The sequence below is a fragment of the Oncorhynchus mykiss genome, chromosome 24 (assembly GCF_057628025.1).
Source record: "Oncorhynchus mykiss isolate SJ-2025 chromosome 24, ASM5762802v1, whole genome shotgun sequence".
In the NCBI taxonomy this organism is placed as follows: domain Eukaryota; kingdom Metazoa; phylum Chordata; class Actinopteri; order Salmoniformes; family Salmonidae; genus Oncorhynchus; species Oncorhynchus mykiss.
The window spans coordinates 18,315,288-18,343,069 of record NC_143045.1 but is presented as its reverse complement, the minus strand read 5'-3'; the positions used below and the strand labels follow the sequence as shown (position 1 = coordinate 18,343,069).

The 27,782-nt window shown below is 43.3% G+C and overlaps 2 protein-coding genes across 9 annotated transcripts; one reads left to right on the top strand and one right to left on the bottom strand.

Moving 5' to 3' along the window:
* On the top strand, positions 1-17,918 carry LOC110503899 (uncharacterized). 3 transcript variants are annotated; one of them, XM_021582526.3, is made up of 15 exons: positions 1-323; positions 3,159-3,488; positions 3,934-4,242; positions 8,333-8,626; positions 8,758-8,914; positions 10,430-10,599; positions 10,952-11,239; positions 11,506-11,675; positions 11,797-11,956; positions 12,148-12,429; positions 12,947-13,109; positions 13,859-14,019; positions 14,217-14,292; positions 15,532-15,565; positions 15,756-17,918. In XM_021582526.3, exons 1-15 carry the CDS (start codon positions 257-259, stop codon positions 15,912-15,914), a joined length of 2,820 nt encoding a protein of 939 aa, XP_021438201.2. In that variant the 5' UTR covers positions 1-256; the 3' UTR covers positions 15,915-17,918. The 3 variants fall into 3 exon arrangements, with proteins under 3 accessions (XP_021438201.2, XP_021438200.2, XP_090074656.1); XM_021582525.3 differs by having other exon boundaries at positions 15,753-17,918; XM_090218530.1 differs by having other exon boundaries at positions 239-323; positions 3,934-4,358; positions 15,753-17,918.
* Positions 12,464-27,708, bottom strand: LOC110503900 (uncharacterized). 6 transcript variants are annotated; one of them, XM_090218531.1, is made up of 8 exons: positions 27,535-27,708; positions 27,177-27,290; positions 26,727-27,015; positions 25,730-26,642; positions 25,440-25,569; positions 25,217-25,323; positions 24,990-25,086; positions 12,464-15,436 (listed from the first exon to the last, which is right to left on the bottom strand). In XM_090218531.1, exons 2-8 carry the CDS (start codon positions 27,276-27,278, stop codon positions 15,413-15,415), a joined length of 1,662 nt encoding a protein of 553 aa, XP_090074657.1. In that variant the 5' UTR covers positions 27,279-27,290; positions 27,535-27,708; the 3' UTR covers positions 12,464-15,412. The 6 variants fall into 6 exon arrangements, with proteins under 6 accessions (XP_090074657.1, XP_090074658.1, XP_021438205.2 ...); XM_090218532.1 differs by having other exon boundaries at positions 12,464-14,361; XM_021582530.3 differs by having other exon boundaries at positions 27,177-27,296; positions 27,535-27,701.
* Between the last annotated feature and the right edge of the window lie 74 nt (positions 27,709-27,782).

Sequence of the window (27,782 nt, the reverse complement as noted above, 5' to 3'; positions counted from 1 at the left end):
GAAGTCTGGAGCACACACCCTCTACAGCTGACTCTGACAGCTTCTCTTGAACACACACACACACACACACACACACACACACACACACACACACACACACACACACACACACACACACACACACACACACACACACACACACACACACACACACACACACACACACACACACACACACACACACACACATATTTGAATACCCTCATAGGAAGACTTGCTGTAGTCAAATTGAATCATCACTCTCAGTGATACCACCATGGGATGCTCAGGGCTGTTGATTTTGGGCTTTGTCCTAAATGTGTCTCACTGCTTGGACATGCTGGGTAAGTCTGAGGAGTTATAATCCTTCTGTGAGTGTACAGTTCTGTTTATGGGTTGAGTTTACTAGACCTTAAAGACTTGTTTAACCTGTGGTATTTTACACCGAACAGAGGTGCAATAGTTTTCCTGCTTGATTAGTCTAAATATAAAGGCTTACAAGCAATAAACCCAAGAGCAGAATCCATTTGAAATATTCTGAATGCATTTTAACTGTAGCATTATCAACACACTAAAAGGATGGAGTCGATTCATTTTATTTTAAACAACGGTGACATATGTTTATATTACAATATTGGCTGTTAGTCTGCAATTATTGTCCAATGGTGTCAGCTATTAAAACCATTTTGGTTGCTTTATGACCTTTTCAATTCCATTCATGACCTTCAGTGATACCATTAATAGTATTGCAATGGCTCTCCTAAGTGTACCACTGAGTTTAGGGGAAATCCCTGTGTTATTAGTCAACTCTATTTTTTGTTAGTCAGAAAAACCTCACAGTTTGATGTGTTTGAACTTAACTGAGGAACCTCTTCAGAGTGTATTTTCAATCGGCAGATGAATGAGTGCCTCTGAGGAATAAATAGGTCTGTAGGTTAGAACCACTGACAGTATGACTTTTCCTCCCCGGATCTCTCCACTAACACATCATCATACAATTCATTAGTTACATCACTGCACTGATCTATTTGTTTGATCAAAAACAGTTCTTTGTCAATATAAGTTTACATTTTGAGTTGTCTTGCTACCCTCTGAAAATGGAATCATCTGCAAGCATCCATGTATGTGAATGCCTGCTGTTGGGTAGAAGCCAAGATGAAACCACAGCAGCGTCATGTGACTATACTATGATATACTGGCCTTATATGGTACTTGGGTAGCCTACATTTGTTTACATCCCTGTTTGTGAGCATTTCTCCTTTGCCAAGATAATCCATCCATCTGACAGGTGTGGCATATCAAGAAGCTGATTAAACAGCATGGTCATTACACAGGTGCACCTTTTGCTGGGCACAATAAAAGGCCACTCTAAAATGTGCCATTTTGCCACACAACACAATGCCACAGATGTCTCATGTTTTTGAGGGAGAATGCAATTGGCATGCTGACTGTAGAAATGTCCACCATAACTGTTGCCAGATAATTTAATGTTAATTTCTCTACCATAAGCCACAAGGGATTGTCTGTGGTGGGTTGGTGCTGAGGAGTATTTCTGTCTGTAATAAAGCCCTTATGTGGGGAAAAACTCATTCTGATTGGCCCACAGTGGATGGGCCTATGCCCTCCCAGGCCCAACCATGGCTGCGCCCCTGCCCAGTCATGTGAAATCCATAGATTAGGGTCTATTTCATGTATCTCAATTGACTGATTCCCTTATATGAACTGTAACTCAGTCAAATCTTTGAAATTGTTGCATATTGTGTTTATATTTTTGTTCATTATACATAAAGCACCCTAACCTTAAACAGAGATAGTTGTCAGTGTCTTGGGGCCACAGAAAAAGTGCTAGTGGACATTATTATGTATTTCAGGCTGTTACTATGTGTTTATTTGTAGTGTATCCTTTTAGCGTGCCTCAGTTATGTACATGTTTGAATACCTTTTCCATTTTTATGAACCATAAACCCACAAGACAAGATATATTTGTGTGACCAATGAATAAGTGAGCATTTGGGGATATACTCAACGTTCTGATTGTTTCCATATGTTGTGATATACAACCCACCACTTCTTGCTGTTCTCTGAATTGATTTGGTCAGAGTATTTCTAGTTGGAGACATACGTGTGGTCCTCATCAAAGTGTCCCAACAGCAGTATTTTATAGGATAGGTGATGTGAAGTGTTAGACTGGGTATCGATTGAGTGTTCCCCATGACACAATGTACTCAGCTGTCATCATTCGGCACTTTAAGGTTCAATTTGACTCCCATTTTCACTGGCTAATAGATCAACTGTGTCCTTAAGTGTTCCATAATAGAGAGACGAGAGAGAGGAGAGTGAGTTGGTATGCATTGGAATATGCGTACTATCATCCTCCCAATACTCAAAACTGTCAGGCTGCTTTGTTTTATGTCCCCTTCACTGAAACATCCCCTAATCATGGCCAATGTCTTAGAGACAGACTGTAGCTCCGTTCTTTAACAAAATGGAGTCTTCCATTAAACCTCCACGGGTGGGATCAGTCCCGGCAGCATTTAAGTGTCACAATCAATGTACACAGTTCAGTCCTCGTCTTTAGCCTTGGATCAACACATAGCCCATGTTAGTCTAGAGAGATAAGTCTCATCACTTAGTACATATTACCTTTTAGCACTGCAGCATCTCTATCTTCTGCATTCCACAAAGTGATTGTTTCCATTGACAGTCATTATGTTCTCTGCCCCATATACAAATGGCACCCTATTCACTATAGTGCAGTACTTTTGACCAGGGCCCATAGGGAATAGTGTGCCATTTGGGACACAAGCAGCTGCTTCATCCAGTCTCACCAAGAGACAATGGGATGGACACACACAGACAGGGAACCCTTTTTATAGAAATCACACCAACAGACATCCACCATCTCACTGCCCCTCCTTCTCAACAGAAATCACATTTGCTGTTGGTTGTTTTTAGCAACGTATACGGAATATCTCATCAATTAATCAAAGTGCATCCCACTGAGATATGTGTGATTGTGAGTGACTGAGTTTGCGTCCCAAATGGCGCACTACTTTTGAACAGGGCCCATAGAGCTATGGTCAAAAGTAGTGTACTAGGGAATATGGTGCCCCTTTGGGACACATCATGACAGAATTACTAATCATTTATGCATATCACAATGTTTTTCTCTCTCACAGATATGGAGGAGGACATGGAGATTGATCGTAACGTCACTGGGATCCTTGGAGAGGACATCTTCCTCCGCTGTCAGTACCTGGGACAGAATGACATCACAGACGCCTCATGGAAACGCCCAGACTCTAGAATTAAGCGATCGATGAAGAAATTAACAGGCTACAAGAACAACAAGGCTTTCAGCAAAGACCCAGACTTCTCCACCCCAGCCTCTCTCACCAATCTGACTGTGAAGATGAGGGTGTCTACTCTGGAGGCTCAGGGGGAGTACACATGCGTGTTTGCCACTGATGAAGAGGAGATCACTAACAGCATGTTTCTCACTGTCCTGGGTAAGCTTGATTGATGAATATGGCCCATTTAGAATACTGCATCCTTCCTTTTCCCCCTCCTATAAGTAATCACTAATCTGAGATGACAAGATTGGTGTAACCAAACTTTACACTGCATTGCTTTGACCAGTTAGGTTATGTCAGATCAGATAATTGATTACTTCAAGAAAGTGAGTAAGGAAGGATGCATTTTAAGAGCCTCTAATGGGTGATGCAAAAGTACTTAACACCTAGATGGTAGAGAAAAACAACAGAAGAAAACATGGCCTCATGGTGAAATTGGGTTGGGGGGGGTGGATAGAATATGTGACATTATCATTGCCTGTTGTACCTTACTGTACCTTCAAGGTCATAGCAAAGACAGAATCATACAAACATCCATTACATAACTGTTTCTTGTACCAGCATCATCCCCGTCATGTGTTTGAATGTTTTTGTTTTGAAGCTCGACCTGATATCCACACAGAGGTGACAGAGGACACAGACAACGCTACCCACTACCAGTCAGTCACATGCTCAGCTACCAATGGTAAACCTGTGGCTCTGATTCGCTGGGAGATCAACGGCAGTCCTCCTACTGACAACTCCTCTGTGGAGATGAGCAACACCAGTTATACCAATGGCACTGCCACTGTGACCAGCATTCTCCGCTTCCCCACCCACCTACAGGACCAGGACAGGGTGACCTGTGTGGTCCAGCACCCAACCCTGCCTGACCCCACCACACATGTCACAGTGGGGGTGGAGACCTTCAGTAAGCCTGCCAGCTCATGTACACAAGGACTGCATCCTAAATGGCACCCTATTCCCTTTATAGTGCACTGCTTTTGACCAGGAAGACTGCCAAGATTTGAGACGCATCCTTGATGTGTATGTTTGTGTGTACAGTACTTGGCATTTCTTACTTTCGTGGGCAAGGATTTAGTTTGGGAAGAGGTTAACTCTGACATGACCTGTGGTGCTAAGAATCAATGTCTGAGAATGATCTGTAGATATTGGATTATGCTGGGGCTGGCACCACCCCGAGCTCACTGGCACAGATGTTTACTTTCCTTTGTTCCACGTGGTCACCTCCCCACTCCCCAACCCCTACTCCCGCCATGTACCAGGTATTGTGTGTTTCCTGTACAGTGCTCGCAATCAGCTGTGGCACGACAGAGACAGAACATACACCATCATCATATTCTCATCATATGTCGATATCCCTCCCTACCACATTAGACACGTTTTGATATACAGCCTGTCAAAGAGTATCATATGACAGAAATATTCTCTGTCGTGTCTTTACTATCATTAACTGAAGACTGATAGTTTTTATCAAAGATTCTCTGTAATTAGTTATTACGCGATTAGACTGATTAATCATGTAACCGTAATTACTAGGAAGTCGGGGCACCAAGGAATAATATTCAGATTACAAAGTTATAATTTCCTAAAATAACTTTTCAGATATTTTATCTGATCAATTAGTCTTCAAATTAATGAATTATTTACTTTACCTCACGTTAGTCTCATTCCAAACGTCGTAAATTGTTGGTTATCTGCACGAACCCAGTCTTCACTATGAGTCATCCATACATCAATTGTCTTAAATCATTTATTTATTACTAAGTAATTCACAGAAATGCATAAACAAACAAACAAACAAGGTAAATGTGGTTACAAGAAATGATAGGAGAATGTGCCCTAGTGGGCTAAACCGGCATGGCGGCTTGTTAGACAAAAGGGGAAGTGGGGGTCGACTAAGAAGTCACTACAGAGTGATAATTATAACAATTGAAATGCTAATCCTTTGCACATGAACGCTCACTCATTCAGGAACAATTGCAATCAATATATATGTTTACGCTCAGTGTGTCATCTTGATCGCTGGTGAAAAGTTTATTTTGTAGAATTGTCCGTCTCTCTCCCTCTCTCTCTCTGTCGTGGTTATAGTGGATAGTTCAGAGTGACATTCATTCGTTTCGTTATAGATGTGTCAGCGGTTGTCGTTCTTCGCGTTCAATGAAACCGAATTCCTAGCTGCAGACTAGTAATTAATATCAAAGACTTGTTCTTATTCTGTCGGTATCGATAGTCTAAGAGTTTAACCACGTGGTATGGTTAAAAGATTCAGCAATGGTCTACAACCTGTGTCCTCCTAATGGAGAAAAACATGGTCTGCAACCTTTAGCCATCTCGCAATTGAGGTAAGCTCGGTCTGCTGATCGAAAACCCGAGTGGGGGTTTTATTCGGAAGGCAGAAAAGGGCTGTCCCAGGACGCCTGACCCTAACTGGGCTCAGGGGCGGTCCTCTGATTTAGTTAACTCCAATCCCCTTTTTGAGTTTTCCTTCATTAAACAGTCCAAAATCATATTACACACTTTTACAAACAGTATCATACTCACTCATTCATCTTATACAACAATTAGATGTAAACCTCATATATGATAAATATATATATATACAGTGCCTTGCGAAAGTATTCGGCCCCCTTGAACTTTGCGACCTTTTGCCACATTTCAGGCTTCAAACATAAAGATATAAAACTGTATTTTTTGTGAAGAATCAACAACAAGTGGGACACAATCATGAAGTGGAACGACATTTATTGGATATTTCAAACTTTTTTAACAAATCAAAAACTGAAAAATTGGGCGTGCAAAATTATTCAGCCCCTTTACTTTCAGTGCAGCAAACTCTCTCCAGAAGTTCAGTGAGGATCTCTGAATGATCCAATGTTGACCTAAATGACTAATGATGATAAATACAATCCACCTGTGTGTAATCAAGTCTCCGTATAAATGCACCTGCACTGTGATAGACTCAGAGGTCCGTTAAAAGCGCAGAGATCATCATGAAGAACAAGGAACACACCAGGCAGGTCCGAGATACTGCTGTGAAGAAGTTTAAAGCCGGATTTGGATACAAAAAGATTTCCCAAGCTTTAAACATCCCAAGGAGCACTGTGCAAGTGATAATATTGAAATGGAAGGAGTATCAGACCACTGCAAATCTACCAAGACCTGGCCATCCCTCTAAACTTTCAGCTCATACAAGGAGAAGACTGATCAGAGATGCAGCCAAGAGGCCCATGATCACTCTGGATGAACTGCAGAGATCTACAGCTGAGGTGGGAGACTCTGTCCATAGGACAACAATCAGTCGTATATTGCACAAATCTGGCCTTTATGGAAGAGTGGCAAGAAGAAAGCCATTTCTTAAAGATATCCATAAAAAGTGTCGTTTAAAGTTTGCCACAAGCCACCTGGGAGACACACCAAAAATGTGGAAGAAGGTGCTCTGGTCAGATGAAACCAAAATTGAACTTTTTGGCAACAATGCAAAACGTTATGTTTGGCGTAAAAGCAACACAGCTGAACACACCATCCCCACTGTCAAACATGGTGGTGGCAGCATCATGGTTTGGGCCTGCTTTTCTTTATCAGGGACAGGGAAGATGGTTAAAATTGATGGGAAGATGGATAGAGCCAAATACATGACCATTCTGGAAGAAAACCTGATGGAGTCTGCAAAAGACCTGAGACTGGGACGGAGATTTGTCTTCCAACAAGACAATGATCCAAAACATAAAGCAAAATCTACAATGGAATGGTTCAAAAATAAACATATCCAGGTGTTAGAATGGCCAAGTCAAAGTCCAGACCTGAATCCAATCGAGAATCTGTGGAAAGAACTGAAAACTGCTGTTCACAAATGCTCTCCATCCAACCTCACTGAGCTCGAGCTGTTTTGCAAGGAGGAATGGGAAAAAATGTCAGTCTCTCGATGTGCAAAACTGATAGAGACATACCCCAAGCGACTTACAGCTGTAATCGCAGCAAAAGGTGGCGCTACAAAGTATTAACTTAAGGGGGCTGAATAATTTTGCACGCCCAATTTTTCAGTTTTTGATTTGTTAAAAAAGTTTGAAATATCCAATAAATGTCGTTCCACTTCATGATTGTGTCCCACTTGTTGTTGATTCTTCACAAAAAAATACAGTTTTATATCTTTATGTTTGAAGCCTGAAATGTGGCAAAAGGTCGCAAAGTTCAAGGGGGCTGAATACTTTCGCAAGGCACTGTATATATAAACAGCGTTATGGTAATGTGGTCACACCGTCTCCCATGAGCATCTCCAAGTTGTAACAAACGGACCAGTTCATAGCTGGATTCTTCACCGATCTTTTATACTTTCTCCGGAACATGAAATCTGTTCGTACCTCAAGTTCTGTGAGGTGGAAGGATTTCCTTTGTCCTCTATGAAAATTGACTCTCTCTATACTGTGTGTCCATGAGGAGATCCTCAGGAATTTACGACGTCTCTCTGACCACAGCAACCTAGTTGAAGGAGGAAAGGGGGAGGCAGGGAGAGGGGGATGGGGCTTGCTATACCCAAAGAGGCCAACGTCATGATGGTAGTATCAAAGTCTTAGAGTGATAGAGTGATGCCTTTCTATATCAGCAGTCAGTCTGTATTGAGATGTGTGAAATAGTGTGCTTCCCAAATGGCACCCTATATAGTGCACTATTTTTAACCAGAGTCATATTGGAAATATGGTGCCATTTGGGATGTAGGCATAGTCCTGTAGTTCCAGCCCCGCCAGCAGATCTGCTCTCAGCTGTAGCCTGCTGAACAGATGGAACAGGTGAGAAGTGTCAGCACTCTCCTCCTAAACCCAACCGGCAGCCCTGTTATGTCCTGTGTTTATCTTTCATACGTCTATCCTTTCACTTCAGCCTTCTCAAAAATCTAAACCACAGCCCCAGGGCCCAGACATTAGATTTAGGACTCACTGTTGTTATACTGATGGACCATTCCCACCTGCTCATGTACAATTATTATTTCTCTCTGCCTGCAGTGGCTCCCAATGTGACCATTGAGACATACCTGGTTCTAGAGGACGGGGAGGAGTTCTGGGTGGTCACCTGTGGTGCAGCTGGAGGGCGACCCCGAGCTGACATCACCCTGGTCCTGCTCAATCGGGAGGCCAGTTCCATGCTACAGAAGGAGGTTGTCATGGATGCAGCAGACACATTGGTCAGGTCATACCGCTTCCCAGCTGAGCTTCATGAAGGGGAAAACATCACCTGTCTGTTTGACCACCCCAAGTTCCCACACAGAGAGCTACGGACCACCACTTTGCCGGCATTCTGTGAGTACTGATCACGAGTCATAACTGAGGATTTGGAGCCAAAAGTATGGTCTTAGGAGACTGCTTTTCATTTACTCTACTTAATAAAAGACTCTGTGTTGGATATTCTGTTTTCACTTCCTATTGTGTAGATCTGTCTGCTGTTCGGCTGCTGAACCCAGGGTTGACAGACCGCAGCAACAAGAGCCAGGCTGTAGAGTCAGTGGTTCTGGAGGAAGGACAGAGCAAAACCACCATCGGGCTAAAGGTCGTTGGGGATGTACCACGTTACAGTATCGTATGCACCAAGTAAGGATACCTGTATTACTATCATAATACAGACAAGATGTCTGTTGATTTCTCTTGATTGTGAACTTCAGTTCATCTCAGATAAAGGACAACATTAACATGTTGTGATAATCTTATCAATCAGCGAACAGTTACAAAAAACAAAGTTTGCTGTCCCATTTTGCCTTATAGCAATTTCATGAATTTCTGCTATTGTTGCTATACTATTATTTGCATCATTAACACAGGTGTTAACATCATATACATATCGTGTTAGGCAGCTGTGGTGATAGGTTTGGTTGAAAACCACAGGCAATAGACAGGCACTAGACACACATCCTGCAGATTTGTTTTAGAAGCATCCAGCTGCAGATTTTGCGTGCTGACACCGAATGGGCGACAAACCTCAAAGCACATGCGTCTCATATGGTATTTTTGCATTTTATGCGCACGTGCAACCTGTAATTTAGACATTTGTTGGTAATGTGCTACGAACATACCAGTCGGCGCACTAGCTCCAATCCGTCTGGGCATTATGTTAATTAACCACTGTTGCTTGTGTCGCTAGCTAGCACACACTAGTTAGCTGGCACACACTAGCCAGCTAGTACAATACTATCTAGCTAGATAGTACATGTGTGCTCTAGTACACACTAGCTAGCTAGCTAGTACACACTAGCTAGTACCGATCTTATAATTCTAAATGTAATTTCACCACCTGTGCTGTTGGTAGCGGTAACGCACCATCCTGTCTGAACAGAACATAACATGTCGCAGTATAGCAACAATAGTATATGTCTCACAGCATCTCACAGCGTCTGTGGCGTGAGAAGATATCTGCTGCACCAGACCATTTTTTATCAACTTTGAATAGCAATCACCAAGTTGGTGACATTATCCCTGGATCTAACTATGCGAGAACAAAAGCTCTTAGAGGTGCTGCTCTTTTTTAATTTAACTAGGCAAGTCAGTTAATAACAAATTCTTATTTACAATAACGGCTTAGTGGGTTACATTTTTTTTTATTACCTTGGCAGCTTAAGGATTCGATCCAGCAACCTTTCGGGTACTGGCCCAACGCTACCTGCCTCTGGAGAGTGCAAACTGTGCACACTGCCCACAAAATGAGGTGGAAACTGAGCTGCAGTTCCTAACCTACTGCCAAATGTATGACCATATTAGAGACACATATTTCTCTCAGACCCAGAAAGAATTAGAAAACAAATCCAATTTTGATAAACTTCCAAATCTATTGTGTGAAATACCACAGTGTGCCATTACAGCAGCAATATTGTGATCTGAAAAGTGCAACCAGTGCAGGACAAACACCATTGTAAATACAACCTATATTTATGTGTATTTATTTTCCCTTTTGTGAGTGTAACATTTACTGTTAATTTGTTATTGTATATTTCACTTTTGTTTACTATCTATTTCACTTGCTTTGGCATTGTATACATATGTTTCCCATGCCAATAAAGCCCTTTGAATTGAGTGTCTAACTGTAACAGTGTCTGGTCTTGTGTTGTCTCCTAGAGAAGAGCAGTCTCTCCCTGAAGGTGTGGAGGTGATTGGCAGTGTTCTAACCCTGCAGGGTCCTGTGGAGCTCTACCATGCAGGGCTGTATGAGTGTGAGGCCTCCTACTACAGCCACAGGGCATCTGTACTGCTGGACATTACCGTTAACCCACAAGTAAAGCAGTCTGGTACGAGCAGAGTCTTGTCTACATAACATAGGTTGTGTCCCAAATAGTACCCTATTCCTGATATAGTGCACTATAGTGACAATGGGCCCTGGTAAAATGTTTGGGATGTAGACTACATATCATATAATTTGGGATGCAGCCAACATATCATCTTCATCATTTCACAATGCCATATCTGGCAGTCTGTAATTTGTAGCGAGACAGCATTATGTTAATACAAGTGACGTCTATCATAAATTGTATTTTTTAAATGTAAGAAATATTGTTAGTATAAATCAGAATGTTTATTTTCCTGCACACTGTAAAGTTCAGCGATTAGCATGTTTATTGCCTTCTATCCTCTGTGTGCTAGTGACTGTTCCTCCCAGCATAAGGATTGATGTCCAGGACAGACTGGGTAACAGGTTCATTGAGTGCCTGGCTGCAGACTCTGTCCCCATTGCCAATGTGTCCTGGGTTCTACCTGAGGGTGTGTCTGGGCCCTCCTGGTCCAGTCTCACATCCCATAATGGAACCCACTCTGTCAGCAGTGTGTTAGTCCTGCCTGCCTGCTCAGCCCAGGAGCTCAATATGGAGTGTGTGATAGATCATTCTGTGTTTGTGTTGCCAGAGAGAAGACAGATAACACTCCCCGTGTGTGGTATGTTCAACAAATCATCGAACACCATCAATTAAAGCTCTAGTGTTAAAATACATTTTTTACATTGAGAACATGTATCCTATATCTCTGTTATTTTATTTACATTGAGAACATGTATCCTATATCTCTGTTATTTTATTTACATTGAGAACATGTATCCTATATCTCTGTTATTTTATTTACATTGAGAACATGTATCCTATATCTCTGTTATTTTATTTACATTGAGAACATGTATCCTATATCTCTGTTCCATCTACATGCAGCTCCTCCTAACATCACCATCCAGTCCAGCTCTGAGTGGGAGGAAGATGTAGCATACACACTGGTGCAGTGCACTGTGGACAGTGTTGGACCTGCTGCCACTATCTCCTGGAGTCTTGGAGACAGGGACAGTGACAATAGTACCAGTCAGCTTAAAGAGGGGCAGGAGCAGGTAAAGGGAAAGAACAAATTAAAGGGTGATTGGAATCAAAAATAAATACAGCAAAAATGAAGAAAAAAACAGCAATCATTTGGATATAATTTGCACACTCTAACATATGTTTCGCTTGCAGGATCAGGGGCAGCCTGAGCACCATGCCAATGGCTCTGTGACGGTCTGTAGTGTGTTGAGGCTCCCCACTTCCATGTTCTCTGGTCAGAATGTCACCTGTGTGGTGGATCAGCTGGGTCTTGAAAGGCCAGAGAGAAGAGGGATACTGCTGCGTGGATTGGGTAAATTACTTTATGACTTGTAGTATCCATGTTTCTCCACAATACATTATGTGCATCCCCAATAACACGCTATTTCCCCTATGGGCCCTGGTCAAAAGTAATGCACTATAAAGGGAATAGGGTGTCATTTATGGACGCATCCATTGTATCCAACCACCACACAATGTCACTCCCTCCCTCCCTTCCCTCAGAGTCCCCTGTGATGCGTGTTTTTGTTGCGAGGCAGAGCAGATCTCTGTGGTTGGCTGTGTGTGAGTACAGAGGGGACGGGATCAGAGCACACCTCTCCTGGGTTCTACCTGACAACACCACAGGCCACATCTCCTTCCGCTCTGGGTATGAAGGTGTGAGAGTGCTAACCAACCTCACCTATGAGTTCCCACTGGCCCTCCATGAGGGACAAGACCTGACTTGCCTCTTTCAAAATCACCATGGACTTAAGGAGAGGAGGACAGTCCATGTCCCCAGATACTGTAAGTGTAATAGAGAATAAATGCAAACAGAAATGATTCCCTTTTTTTATATAAAGCCCCCAACACCACAAAATACGTGTTATACAACACATACATTCTGTACACTGTTAGAAAAAGGCTTCCTGAACGGTTCTTCAGCTGTCCCAATAGGAGAAGCCTTTTTGGTTCCAGGTAGAACTCTCTTTGGTTTCTCTGTAGAAAGGTTTGTTCATGGAACCCAAAAGGGGTTTTTACCTGGAACCAAAAGGGTTTTACCTGGAACCAATAAGGGTTCTTCAAATGGTTCTCCTATAGGGGCAGTCGAAGAACCCTCTTAGGTTTTAGATAGCACCTTCTTTTCTAAGAGTGTACTGACACTTCTGTCGTGACATTCATAGACATACAGTACCTGCCAGGCATGCCATGCTTCGACATCCCAGTCAACAGTGAAATACAACTGCCTGTCTATCGATTGTATGTATTTAGGGAGTGGTTTGTGTTTTGCCCCCTGTTGACCACTTCCCCTTCCCCTTCCTAGACATATCATCTGTCAGACTACTGAACCAAACCACTCCCCTGTACAAACCTTATGGAGACGAGTCCGTTATACATCGAATGTCTCTAAAGGAGAATTTCCAAAACCAGAGGATCCTGCTCAAAGTCTATGGCAGTGTACCAACTTACAACCTCACCTGTCACAGGTAATACTCTTTGCTAGACTCTCTTTTACTACAGTATTCCTTTCCTTCAGCTTCTGTCCTGTGGAGGCTGAGTGAGAGCACTACAGTAGGATGGAAGACAGAGTAGGGTAATATTACCACTACACAGGGCCGGTAATTTGTACAATCATTGTTTTTCGTCAAGATGGAAGTTCTCATATGTATTGTTTTATGAGAGCTTTTAACTAGACAATCAAATAAGTGCAGTGTCGTAAAGCTGCCACTATGCCTTATTAAGATACTATCAGGACTTCTGTGCTGTGGGGCCTGGAGAAGGTTGTCCTGACTGGCAGGCCATGCGGTCGGTGGTACTAATATCAGGGACAATGAGTGACTCATAAACCTGACACTCTCCTGTCCTCCCATACACAGGCTCATAACTTGTGTTAGGAGTTATTCTGTCAAGCTATTCTGTGTAAAGCTGCGTTCGTATCTGCTAAGGTGGATGATACAGTCACTTATTTATACACCTAAGTAGATATACAAAATACAACGTCTCGTTAGATTTATGCCACTCAATGTCAACTATAGAAGTGGTTTTGTATTACTTTTTTTGTCTGTTTTCCACATATTTTGGAAGGTATCAAAAAGTGTTGCGATAGCAGTTTCCCCCCTCACTTGCTTATCTTATTCTCTCTTCATGACTGTCTTCTTTGCCACTTAGCTGATAAACAGTTCAAAGAAGCGTGTGTACTATGTAATGACCTTCTGTGTCCTGCTGCGTGTTGAAGAAATGATGGCTCATTGGTCCAGATGGATGGCGGAGCTCTGTTGTTCCAGTCAAAGGTCACGGAGCAGGATGCGGGCCTCTACACCTGCCACGCCTCTTTCTACCACCATAAGGCCTCAGTCCTCATTCAAGTGGAGGTCACCAGTGAAGATAAACAGCTCAGTGAGTGTACACTCACCTTATCTTGCATCAGTGATACAACAAAATGTAAGATATGTCAATGGTTTCTGGTGAACATCCCAAAATGATTGACATATTATTACATAAAATTGGCATTAACTTCCATTTACAACAGGTGTTCCATTCCATTTACTTCCATTTTGTGTTACCTGATGTCTTTCTCCTGTGTGTTTGTGCAGTGATGGTCTTCATCGTCTGCTTCTCCTCGGCTGCGGCCATCTCGATCCTCCTCATTGTCACTTTGTGTGTTTTCTGGTGAGTCGACCAGCAGGTTGGCAGGTGACAAACAGGAAACCAGGTCTGTGCGTCTGATGGTTACTACAGCTAGGCATGACAAAAGTAGCACAGAGCTATTCAAAAAACAGGATGCTCTGTGGCTGGAGCAGACAGGTACGTCAGCCACCACAGCTCAGCTCACACAGTTTGATTCTCTCTGTTTCTGTGGTAAAGACAGATTTATTTTCCATCTAATGTTATCATAGGGCAACTATAGAGCCTGTATTCTGAGTTACTACTCTGGAAGTAAGGTAAGCTATTCAAAAACTTCACAGCTGAAGAATTCATATTGTAATTCAATCCCAGTTGCAATGCTTGGAATGAGAGAAATGCATAAAGCAGTCGCCTCTTGTTGCTGTCATTGGATCTGATCAGATAATAAGACAGGTGTCTCACTACCACAATGTTTGGATACACTTTGAGATCCTAAATGTCTTTAAAAGCATCTGATCCACAAATCCACTAATGGTCCATGAAAACTCTCCCACAGGGCTCTGGTCAAAAGTAGTGCACTGTGTAGGGAATAGGGTGCCAATTGGGACGTAGACTAACTTCCTCTTTGTCATGACTCATGTGAGAAGGGATGGTAAATATATAGACAGTATAGACAGACACACTGACTGCACTTCAGGCTTATTCATTGTGTCTTTGGTCAGTACATTCGGTCAAGGTGCCATTGGTGCGATGAGCATCACTGTCCCATTATCACTGGTTCCTGTGGGAAGATCCGTCAGGCTAATTTGGAAAGGTCAGTCAGTCGGACAGCATACACAAGAGAAAATATGACGCCCCAGGGGAATAGCTATTCCGAGATTTGCATCACCCACAGGTCACCAGCACTAGCAGTACTTTTTGAAAAGAGCAGGTCTTCATTGGCCTGGTTGGTGTCATGGGGATCATGAGAGATGAGGAGAGTTACTGCTTCTGACATCAGAGAGATCAATGATGATGTCTGGGGTCACCATCATTCTACTTATATATTCACATAGCATAATGCATGCACACACTCAGTGGCTCAGTGGAAGTCTTTTCACTCATACAACAGCTCCTCCAAGGGGTGCAGTTTGGCCATGCAGGTATATTTGGCCATGCAACTTTATTAGTGAGTGAGGATGATAACCAACTGTATAAAAACAACAGAAGAATTAGACAATATTTGAAATGCTGTCTGTCACTGTAACTCAAATGACAATGAATTGTTTTAATTGTTTTTTGCAGCAAAATAAATGGAGGAGACCGCCCAGGATCTAAGGTCAGTCATTCTTAGATCTTTTCTCTAACTGATGAGTTCTCAAAAAAACATTATGCACGCTTTGAATTCATGAGAATGGCCGTCTTGCCTTCATTAATCTATTCCTATAGCTTCTATCCATAGGTCTTTATTCAACATTTGATGTGCTTTGTCCCCTTGTCTCCTATCTTCTCTGAACTCCTGTAAGAAGCGCGAGTCGCTGGCGCCCCTGACCTCTCTGACCCAGGACCTGTGCTCTCCAGAGTTGAGGAAGGGGAAGGCAGCAGTGACAGTACCAGGAGGAGGAGGCCAGGAGTACAACCAGCTGCTCAGCTACTCTATTGTCATTGATGCCAGATCCACTGTGTAAATAACAGGGTGCACCCCCTACTGCCACCATATAGAGCACTACTTGTGCACTGTATAGGAAATAGGGTGTCATTTGAGTCTGGTTGATTTAGTTTGGTAGGTTTAAAAAAAACATACTCAGTAAATGCATTTTAAAAAACTTGACAAGGATATCGGAAAAGTCAGAGACTTATTTCCATTGTGGTCCCTAAATGCAAAAACATTACAACATCACATACAGTTGAAGTCGGACGTGTACATACACCTTATCCAAATACATTTAAACTCAGTTTTTCACAATTCCTGACATTTAATCCTAGTACAAATGCCCTGTCTTAGGTCAGTTATGATCACCACTTTATTTTAAGAATGTGAAATGTCAGAATAATAGTAGAGAGAATTCCCAGTGGGTCAGAAGTTTACATACACTCAATATTATTTGGTAGCATTGCCTTTAAATTGTTTAACTTGGGTCAAATGTTTCAGGTAGCCTTCCACAAGCACAATACGTTGGGTGAATTTTGGCCCATTCCTCCTGACAGAGCTGGTGTAACTGAGTCAGGTTTGTAGGCCTCCTTGATCGCACATGCTTTTTCAGTTCTGCCCACACATTTTCTATAGGATTGAGGTCAGGGCTTTGTGATGGCCACTCCAATACCTTGACTTTGTTGTCATTAAGTCATTTTGACATAACTTTGGAAGTATGCTTGGGGTTATTGTCCACTTGGAAGACCCATTTGCGACCAAGCTTTTAGCTACCTGACTGATGTCTTGAGATGTTGCTTCAATATATCCACGTAATTATCCTTCCTCACGCTTTTTTATGGCAGTTTTGGAGTGGTGCCTTCTTCCTTGCTGAGCGGCCTTTCAGGTTATGTTGATATAGGACTCCTTTTACTATGGATATAGATACTTTTGTACCCGTTTCATCCAGCATCTTCACAAGGTCCTTTGCTGTTGTTCTTAGATTGATTTGCACCTTTCGCACTAAAGTACATTCATCTCTAGGAGACAGAACGCGTCTCCTTCCTGAGCGGTATGATGGCTGCGTCGTCCCATGGTGTTATACTTATGTACTATTGTTTGTACAGATGAACATAGTACCTTCAGGCGTTTGGAAATTGCTCCCAATGATGAACCAGACTTGTGGAGGTCTACAATTTTATTTCTGTGGTCTTGGCTGATTTCTTTTGATTTTCCCATGATGTCAAGCAAAGAGGCACTGAGTTTGAAGGTAGACCTTGAAATACATCCACAATTACACCTCCAATTGATTAAAATTATGTCAATTAGCCTATCAGAAGCTTCTAAAGCCATGACATAATTTTCTGGAATTTTCCAAGCTGTTTAAAGGCACAGTCAACTTAGTGTATGTAAACTTCTGATCCACTGGAATTGTGATACAGTGAATTATAAGTTAAATAATCTGTCTGTAAACAATTGTTGGAAAAATGATGTGTCATGCACAAAGTAGAAGTCCTAACCTACTTGCCAAAACTATAGTTTGTTAACAAGGTATTTGTGGAGTGGTTGAAAAACTAGATTTAATGACTACAACCTAAGTGTATGTAAACTTCTGACTTCAACTGTAGATACAGATACATTACACAGACATTTTTTATTTTTCATTAGCAAGCTTTTGACTGTAGGCAACCACAGGCTTGTACTATATGTCAGAGAACATTCAGATGGGTCTGGTGACCCAGCTAGAGTATTCTGTGCATCACTCTTACGTGATTCATGCCAGGATATTAAAATGCATTATTTTGTGAATTTTTCATGATTTTTTTGTTTTGTTTATTAGAGTATTATTATGTATGTCATGCTTTGGTGTTTTCAATAATCGTAATATGTTGTAAAGAAATGTATTGTAAAACTGCTAGAAATGATGTTGAGCGTAGCAACTGTTTGTTTTACTGTTTTGGATTTCTGGTCCCCACAAGTATTAAACTTTGAAAGGTTGTTCATTTTGGTTATCTAATGTTGTAAAATCCAGAGCATTATCATTAAAGTTACTGTAAATGTGTATCTTGTTGTTAAAACTGCCTTGTTTGACAGGTTTAAGACTAAATTAATTGGCGCGCGCGGGGGGGGGGGGGGGGGGGGGGCAACACAATTCAGTCCCATTCAGAATCCTATTTTCCCTAACCTTAACCCCAAAACCTAAACCTAAGCCTAGCTCCTAAACCCTAAAACCCCTAGAAATAGCATTTGACCTTGTGGGGACTAACAAAATGTCCCCAGTTGGTCAAATTTATGTTTGTTTAATATTGTTGTGGGGATTTCTGGTCCCCTCAAGTATAGTTAAACATGTCCAGACTCACTCACTCACTCACTCAGTTTAAGTTCTTTGCACTAACCCTGAGGGTGTCTGGGAAATAAGACACTCCTAATAGAGCTCACGTCATCACTTGCAGAAGAGCAGTAACATGTATTCTCACCTGAGAGAATAAAGTAAATCAGGTTGGATCAGGATTTGCATAATTTCAATACAGACTGCAGCTTGCTGTGATGAGTTTAATCCAAATGTGTGATGTGGCAAGTTTCTTCATACCAATCATAGTAAGAAATTAGTGTCTTGTTTACCAATGCTGGGGCAGTCAACTATATGTTATACTACTCTGGTTGTGAATAATGCATTTTAAATCCTGGTATAGGGTTAGTCCATGTTAAATTATGTAAATTAAAGTTAAAAATATATTTCACACTCCAATTACTTATTTAGCATCTCCTAGCGCCCCCTTATGGAAGATAAGAGATCCCACAACATGGGCCATAAAAATTGACGTAACTTCCCATGTAACTATTTACGTTTCTTTTCAGAAATGGGCTCAACAGAGGAATATGAAAATCAACTCAGCAAATAGTGGCTAAAGCTTGGCGTTTGTGGCAGAACTAATGATACAAAACATCCTGCAATTAGGCCTGCACCAAAAATAGATAGTCAACACAGGACCATGCATGAGGAACAGCAAGGCCAAGGGATGGTTCCCTAGAGGGAGGAAAAGGGACCCCATCCCAGCAGCCAATTTGGCCTCTGTACTCTCACTACCACCACTGGAGTCTCAGGAGCACCATGCCTCCTCACCAGCCTTCATGTATAAGCCCCAGCCAGGTTGAGCCCTCAGCACTTGAAACCTCTCCCCTGCTCCCACTCCTCTGTCCATGGTGGATCTCCCTCGCCTAGTGGCAGAGGTGGGCCCTGAGGTGGCAATGGGGGAGTCATTGTGGATGGAGGGACATCATCTGATTGCTTCCGTGCTGGGGACTGATATCCCTGTCAAAGCTAATGAAATTTGATTTGATTTGAAAGCTACTCCAGTGTCATTTGAGGAATTTGCACTGGACAAGTAGGTTAAGCAGTGAGCGTGTGTGTTTGCTGCTTCATTTCACTCGTGTTCAAATTGGTCTTTCCAAAAAATTCAGATAGAATATTTAGTATTGTGGTGTCCATTGTTGATTCAGCTTTACAGATTATGGAGACATGTCCCGGGTAAAGACAGCTGATCAAGACAGAGACAGAAGTAAAAGAAGATGCCAAGCACAGAGAGCCTCTGACTGGCACAGAGGTGGTAGAAATCTTTGCAAAGAAAGCTGTGAATAATGGCCCTTTCAGGTAGTGAACACCATAGCCAAATAAAATTGTACTTGTCACATGCGCCGAATACAACAGGGTTAGACCTTACAGTGAAATGCTTACTTACAAGCCCTTAATCAACAATGCAGTTTTAAGATAAATAAGTGTTAAGAAAAAATAAAAGTAACAAATAATTAAAGAGCAGCAGTAAAAAAACAATAGCATGGCTTTTTACAGGTGGTACCGGTACAGTCAATGTGCAGGGGCACCGGTTAGTCATGTAGGTAGATATAAAGTGACTATGCATAGATAATAAACAGAGAGTAGCAGCAGCATAAAATAGGGGGTGGGGGGCAATGCAAATAGTCTGGGCAGCCATTTGATTAGCTGTTCAGGAGTCTTACGGTTTGGAGGTAGAAGCTGTTAAGAAGTCTTTTGGACCTAGACTTGCCGTGCGGTAGCAGAGATAACTGTCAATGACTAGGGTGGCTGGAGTCTTTGACAATTTTTAGGGCCTTCCTCTGACACCGCCTGGTATAGAGGTCCTGGATGGCAGGAAGCTTGGCCCCAGTAATGTACTGGGCCGTACGCACTACCCTCTGTAGTGCCTTGCGGTTGGAGGCCGAGCAGTTGCCATACCAGGCAGTGATGCAACCAGCTCTTGATAGTGCAGCTGTAAAACTGTTTTAGGATCTGAGGACCCATGTCAAAATGTTTCAGTATCCTGAGGGGGAATAGGCTTTGTTGTGCCCTCTTCACGACTGTCTTGGTCTGTTTGGACCATGATAGTTTGTTGATGTGGACACTAAGGAACTTGAAGCTCTCAACCTCCTCCACTACAGTCCCGTCGATGAGAATGGGGGCGTGCCCTGTCCTCCTTTTCCCGTAGTCCACAATCATCTCCTTTGTCTTGTTCACATTGAGGGCGAGGTTGTTGTCCTGGCACCACACGGCCAGGTCTCTAACCTCATCCCTATAGGCTGTCTGATCATTGTCAGTGATCAGGCCTACCACTGTTGTGTCATCAGCAAACTTAATGGTGTTGGAGTCGTGCCTGGCCGTGCAGTCATTAGTGAACAGGGAGTACAGGAGGGGACTGAGCACGCACCCCTGAGGGTCCCCCGTGTTGAGGATCATCGTGGCGGATGTGTTGTTACCTACCCTTATCACCTGGGGGCGGCCCGCCAGGAAGTCCAGGATCCAGTTGCAGAGGGAGGTGTTTAGTCCCAGGGTCCTTAGTTTAGTGAAGAGCTTTGAGGGCACTATGCTGTTGAATGCTGAGCTGTAGTCAATGAATAGCATTCTCACATAGGTGTTCATTTTGTCCAGGTGGGAAAGGGCAGTGTGGAGTTATCACAGGTAATGTTGGACAGGACAGGAGATTAGCTATCTTCCCAGTTGTACCACAGTCCATAATTTGATAGAATATGTTGTTCATCCCATAACATGGTTTACCAAGAAAAAGTGTCTAATATATGGTAAACAGGAGTTAAAGCACTGGGGGAAAAACAGGCAGAGATACACATTGTCTTACGCTTATCGCCTGTGTTTGTATGTGCATGGTTCTCAGCTTTTTGGGAGAAGGACAGTGAGTCGACTGGTGTCAGCAGCTTCTCCAAGTGGGAGCATCAATGTGCTCTATCAGCTTCCAGGCTGGTGCTGCCCAAGCGGACCCCTCTGATGATTCAGGACAAAGGCTGAGAGGGCAGTACTACCCACTGTCCATGAAACAGTTGGAATGGCAGCTCAGCCTCAACGCTGGAGTTAAGGAGGTCCAGAGAGAGCATGCCAGGATCACACAGATCATTCACACTTTATCTTTTAACTATTTTCTACGAAAAGCTCTACAACGATGCACTAACTATCCTTTCAAAACGTTTGGTTTCTGAATCATGGAATGTTTGTGGATTCTCCCTTGACCCACAGGAGGCTGGGCTTGAGATCCAGCGGCTGTGTGAGGGACACTCCCGGTTGTTTGACATCCATCTGTTCACCAGCCAATGGAATCCAGCCTCTCTGGAGACCAATAGGGGGCATGCCTGCCTTACACTACGAGGAGCACATTCAGAAGGTGCGCTTCTGGACTGACAGGGTGCGCACAGTGCCCCCTCTCTCACCACCTCAAGAAAGCTGCTCATCGTCACCTGCTCCCACATCCAGGAGAAGATAGGTGTGGCTGTGTGTGAAACCGTTCCAGGAAACCGTTCGAACCAACTACAGACAGGTGACACCAGATGAGCTGGTATTGGAGGAACAGGTTAAACACATAGCTTTTCATTTGTCTGAATAATTTCCTTGTACCTATTTTGAGTCATCAGAAGAAGAGCTACCTACAGATAGTTTGTTATTATTTATTAGATTCTGGACCTGTGGGACATTTTTGTTCCTCTCCTAAAGCAGCGAGCAGAGACAGTGTGCCATCATCTTTCCTTCATGGCTGACACCATGGACAACACCTTCTCCTCCCTGGCGCACGACCTGGATGAGACTAAAGCCACCTCTGGACCATATCTGGACCCCACTCAGAATGCTGCTCAGATGCGCAACAAGCTCAAGACCATGTGCAGACAGGTATATGCGGTCTCTGCTCGCCTGACAGAGCTCAGCAGGACCAGTAACAGTCTCAGAGGTGAGATGAGAGGGGGACTGAGGGAGAGTTCCTGCCCTGTGTTTACATCGCTCCTTCCTCACTCTTATCTTTGTCCCCTCCGTAGGAAACCCTCTGGATTTGACTTTTGTAACCGAAGCCAGGCAGAAGATGGAAGCTCGCAAAGGACTGTGGGAGCTGATGACTGTTTCCACCGCCCAGATCCAAGAGTGGAGGCTGCTGCTCTTCAGGAAGGTGTCTGTCTGGTTGCTCTACTCTAATAGCCTCTCTGTTGATCAACAAGGTACCTAGTATGCTTATTGAATCTGATATGGGAAGGACTAATATGTTCACCTACTGTTGATTTGATGCTAAAAACATTAGCTAACAAAGGGTGGCTACTTTAACACTATTTTGGTTACTACACGATTCCATATGTGTTATTTCATTCATAGTTTTGATATCTTTATTATTCTACAATGTAGAAAACCCTTGAATGAGTAGGTGTGTCCAAAGTTTTGACTTGTATGTACTACATTAAAGATTAGAACTCATATCCTATGAATTTGAAGTACATTACCCTACTTACATGTTCAGCCTTCAGCAGTGATAGGAATCTGTTCTTCTGATTAAATTGGGAACACTACTTTGACTGTCTTTTGCCATCTCTGCAGACTTATCAGGCCTGCTGCAAAGTCTGGAGCAACATGTTCAGGCTTTGGCCAACACCAACGACCCCTTGGTGCTGGTTTGGCAGGAGAGCTGGGTTCACAGCCAAACCTTGAACACCCTGCTTTAAGACTCCAAGTAGCCCTTTGGCAGGGTCAGGAGCACCAACGAGCTGACCCACCCAGGCCCGGGACAGACTATTAGCCCTGAAGGACAGCTTGGGACAGAAGGATGACATTAGGGTTGTGAGTGTAGGAGCTCCATCCCTGGGACCCCTATGCTACTTCCTCCGGGCAGAGTGGGACGGACTGGTTGATGTGGTTTCCTACCTGCGCTCTAAGCTCAACCAGCCCATGCGAAACAGCAAGCCTGCAGTCTCCTCTCTCCTGACCGTCTCAAGCCTGTTCCGCCTAGAGAGCAGAGGTGCTCAAGGCGTACCTATGTGATGAGGCCACCAGTGGTCCAACCAATGCCTACTGCCTTCTCCAAGGCCAGGGCCTTTCTGTGTGTTAATCAGGGAGGCTGCCCATGCCAGCAGAGGGACATCAGCAACATCTCTAAACTGCCTCCCAAAGCTACCAGTACCACTCGTTCTTATTAGACCTACTAAAAATCACATTCCATTTCTGAATTGCTGTTTCACCGTGTCTCACTAGGTGCTGAAACATCCCCAGCCTCTCTTCCCCTGAGCGGTGTGTTCCAGAACTGAGAGGGGCAATGTGGGATACACGGCTAGGAGCCCTGCAGGACACACTCGCTCTCCAGCCCTGCCTGCTCCCCCTCCTCTGGGTCAGAACACGGGTGACGAACACAGACACTGTCCGAGCCCCAGACAGCCCCCCTCTGCATCTGGATGGAGAGCATGGGTATAGTAGATACTGGGAACTGGCTGAGAATAACATTATCACCCGTGTTCCTCTAGTGGCCAATCTAGATCCTGTGCCATGTACACTGAGACGAGTGAGGCCTGCGAATACCCTTTGAAACTAGACTGCATGTACACTGAGACGAGTGAGGCTTGCAAATACCCTTTGAAACTAGACTGCATGTACACTGAGACGAGTGAGGCCTGCGAATACCCTTTGAAACTAGACTGCATGTACACTGAGACGAGTGAGGCCTGCGAATACCCTTTGAAACTAGACTGCATGTACACTGAGACGAGTGAGGCCTGCGAATACCCTTTGAAACTAGACTGCATGTACACTGAGACGAGTGAGGCCTGCGAATACCCTTTGAAACTAGACTGCATGTACACTGAGACGAGTGAGGCCTGCGAATACCCTTTGAAACTAGACTGCATGTACACTGAGACGAGTGAGGCCTGCGAATACCCTTTGAAACTAGACTGCATGTACACTGAGACGAGTGAGGCTTGCGAGTACCCTTTGAAACTAGACTGCATGTACACTGAGACGAGTGAGGCCTGCGAATACCCTTTGAAACTAGACTGCATGTACACTGAGACGAGTGAGGCTTGCGAGTACCCTTTGAAACTAGACTGCAGAATGCAATGCTGCGATTATGTTGAAGCACTTATAGACAGAGATTTTTACAACAGACTTTAAACTATACATCTTATAAGAATGTTTCTTCTTGCTTTATAAATCTTAAATTATTGTGCATGATAAGACTTAATGCAATACAATTATTTTTTGATTTAATCAAAAAATATACCAATGTTGTCAACTACTTTTGAACATGTTTTCTCTTTGAAACAGACATTTGAAAGCCCACAAACGGTTATTGACAATATCAACAATCCTTGATACATTGTTTGGGCGTCAAAAACACCAGCTCATCTATGAAAGTCATTTTCATATTTACATCCAGTAGAAGATACATTTTCTGTTACTGCCCTTCCTGCTTGACTTCTCTCCTGTGGGTGTATCCCAAATGTCACCCTATTCCCTATATAGTGCACTACCTTTGATCAGAGCCCCATGGGCCCTGTTCAAAAGTAGTGCAGTATAAAGGGAATAGAGTGCCATTTGGAACATATGTTTGGAACTGTTTCTCCCATGTTCTCATCACTGTTGCCCTCATCGTTTCTTGTACAAACAAGGCCTCAGCTCCAGTCCTGCTGCCTTCTTTACCCTCTCTGGAGCTTCTGCAATCTTTTCAAACTCAAAGGAGTAAAAGTGGCTATTCTCTGTGTCCTAAGGAGGGTGCAAAATTAATAGGGTAGGGTATTGTAAAGATGCATTTTTTAAAGCTAAAGACAAAAACGTGGCCATCCCAGTTTACTATGATTACTGCCTTACCTTTGTGACCAACTTGAATCCCAGGCTGGACAAAGCACCCATGAAGTTCCTCACATTCTCAAATCTACTTGCCACCTCTGCAATTTTCAGGATACCCCTGCAAAAAATGACAAATTGTTTAATAATAATAATAAATGATGACATAAATATGGAAAATAAATGGGAACACCTTCTATTCCAGCATATTGACATACTGTAGCTTTGTTTTTCTGCACAATATATCTTACCCCATCGCCAGCACACGGTTAGCCTCAACTAGAAAATCCACAAGGTTTGTCCCCATAAGAGAGAGACAGAATACAGCTATGTCCACAGTACCATCCTCGAGCGGTACCTGCAGACAGGTGGGACAACAATAGAAATCATACATCACTATTACATGAAAAACAGACTGCATAGTAAACAGGCATGGATGAAACAGATTCGGGATCAATGTAAAGTTGGACTCACATTGGCCATGTCGCAGACAGTTACACGGTCACAGATAGGTGCCAAGTCAAAACTGTGCACTTTGTTCTTCAAGCTAAGAGCAATTTTGCAGTCACCACAGCCAAAATCTGCCACTACCAGAGAGGCAGGCCTGAAATCAACACAAATGGTCTTAAAGAAAGCCACATGCTATTTCAATGTGGATTCCCCACCCCAGAACCAAGACAATAAAAATACAAAAACTATGCAAACAGACTTATTGCAAACAATGCAAGTATGTTAGGGTCAGATAGAAGCATAACACAACTCACGTGCGGCGTATGTAGGAGATGATGGCGTCGACAGGATTAGCTGGCCAGCGCTGGACCTGTGCCGTAAAGCCCCTGTGGTAGATGCTAAAAGCCTGGGGGTCTTGTCTGAACATGCGTTTTGCCTCCCCACTAGACGTGGTGTACAGGACCTCGTTAATATAGCGGAACCGCGCTGACTCCAAACGCTGCTCCATGCGGGACCTCAGAGCAGTCGAGCGGTCTGCAGAAGCCTCTTTCACCTCCTCTGTGGTGCGTGTCTCCTCCTCCTGCTCAGCAGGTTTCTCTTTATTTTCCGGGCTCTGGCCATGGAGCATTCTCCTGAGCTTTTCTCTCCGCCGGTCTTGCCCTTTGCTCTCGTCCCGTTTCCTCCTCTTACTGCCGGGCGGCTCCGCGTGCTGCTCCTCCCTAACCAGCTCCTGAGGTTTCTCCTCTTCTGTCATTAACTCTTTACCTAGTGGAACTGCTTTTTCTTGAATGCTCCCCTTTGTCTTTTTCTCTGACAAGTTCTTATTGTTTTGAACTATTTCTGTGTCTGGAGTGGAAGCAGTCTCATTGAAAGTCATCTCTTTTCCCACTGGGACCTTTTTCCCTTTCTGTGTTTTACGCTCACCCTCTTTCTGCTGTTTTTTCCCCTTTGTATGGCGGTGTGTCTGGACGACCACTGTTTCCTTGTTCACACCAGAAGCTGTTTTTGGTCCATCTTCTGTATCCTTTTGCACAGTGGTCTCTGCTTTTGTGTTTTTTGGGGGGGTGGTATTCTCTCCATTTTTTATTTTGTATTTGTTTTTACATTTCTTCTTTGTCTTGTTTTTCCATTGCTTTCGGTTTAATCTCTCAATCTCAGCATCTGTTGCTGCTTTTCCTTGTTTACTACCACCCATAATGGACTCTCTATTCTTTACCTTTATGAACCCTAGGAAATAAAGAAAACCTCAAACCTCTTCAACTTAAGACAATCAATTGACAGTTGCCAGTTGCCAGTGCTTGTGAAACTCACCTGCTTTTATTGGTTTCTTTGCTTTTATTGGCTTCTTAGCTACAGGCACTGCAGTCTCCTCGGCACACAAATCTCCACTGTCCTTATCGGTCTCTTCTCCTGAAACAGCTACTTTCTTGCGTCCTCTTTTGCTTCTTTTCTTCTTCCTCTTGGTGTGTGGTGTCAGTATGGCCTCTGTTTCGCTGTCACTGCCTGCTTCCCAAGGGGCACCATTGCTCTTGCTCCAGTTTGGTACGGACCCTAGTGTTTGGAGGGTCCGTAACAAACTCTTCTTCCCAACACATTTTGTCTGTCCGGGAATGGAGAATGAAGGTGTCAAATTAAATACCATAGGAAAACCAAAATTCAACCCTCTATTTGAATATGTGGTCACTGGCAACGTGAGTTGTGCCTGGCTTGCTAGCTACATAGGTACATTTAATTATAAAGAAAATTGAGATGGCTGCTCACCGTGATATTGGTGCTGTCAGACAGTTTGAAACTGCTGATGACCGTCTTGGTCAGAGCTTTGGCTTCTGGTTCATCGTTCCACTCATCCTCCTCAGCGAACATGCTTGACCAGAGCTGTAACTAACGGGAATTAATTACGTGAACAGATAAAAAAGAACGCACGTGTATTAGAATAAATGGTCGCTAGATTAGTGTGATGCTTTTCGGTACTGGCAGTAGATTCCAGAAAATATGAAATCAACGCTAACCTGCTTCTAGATTGAACAAACTAGCGTTATATCAGACATGGTATTTAGCAACCATACGTCCAAACTGCTAGCAACATTCATTCCAATACAACGACGACAACTTCACTCACCTGTCAGATGACTTATCAACACGATATGTTAACGGACTTAATTTAATCGATCAAATGTGAAGAATTACAAGTTTATCTGTGGATATTGCCAATTTCTGTTAAGCCACGTTTGATTCGCACATTGACGGACCAAAACAAGCGCATGTGAATGACGCAAGTCTCTCCGCAAAGGATGATGGGACATGAGTCTTATTTGGTTTGTATGACTACCAATGGAGGACACAAAAATACGTTTTAAAAAATCACGG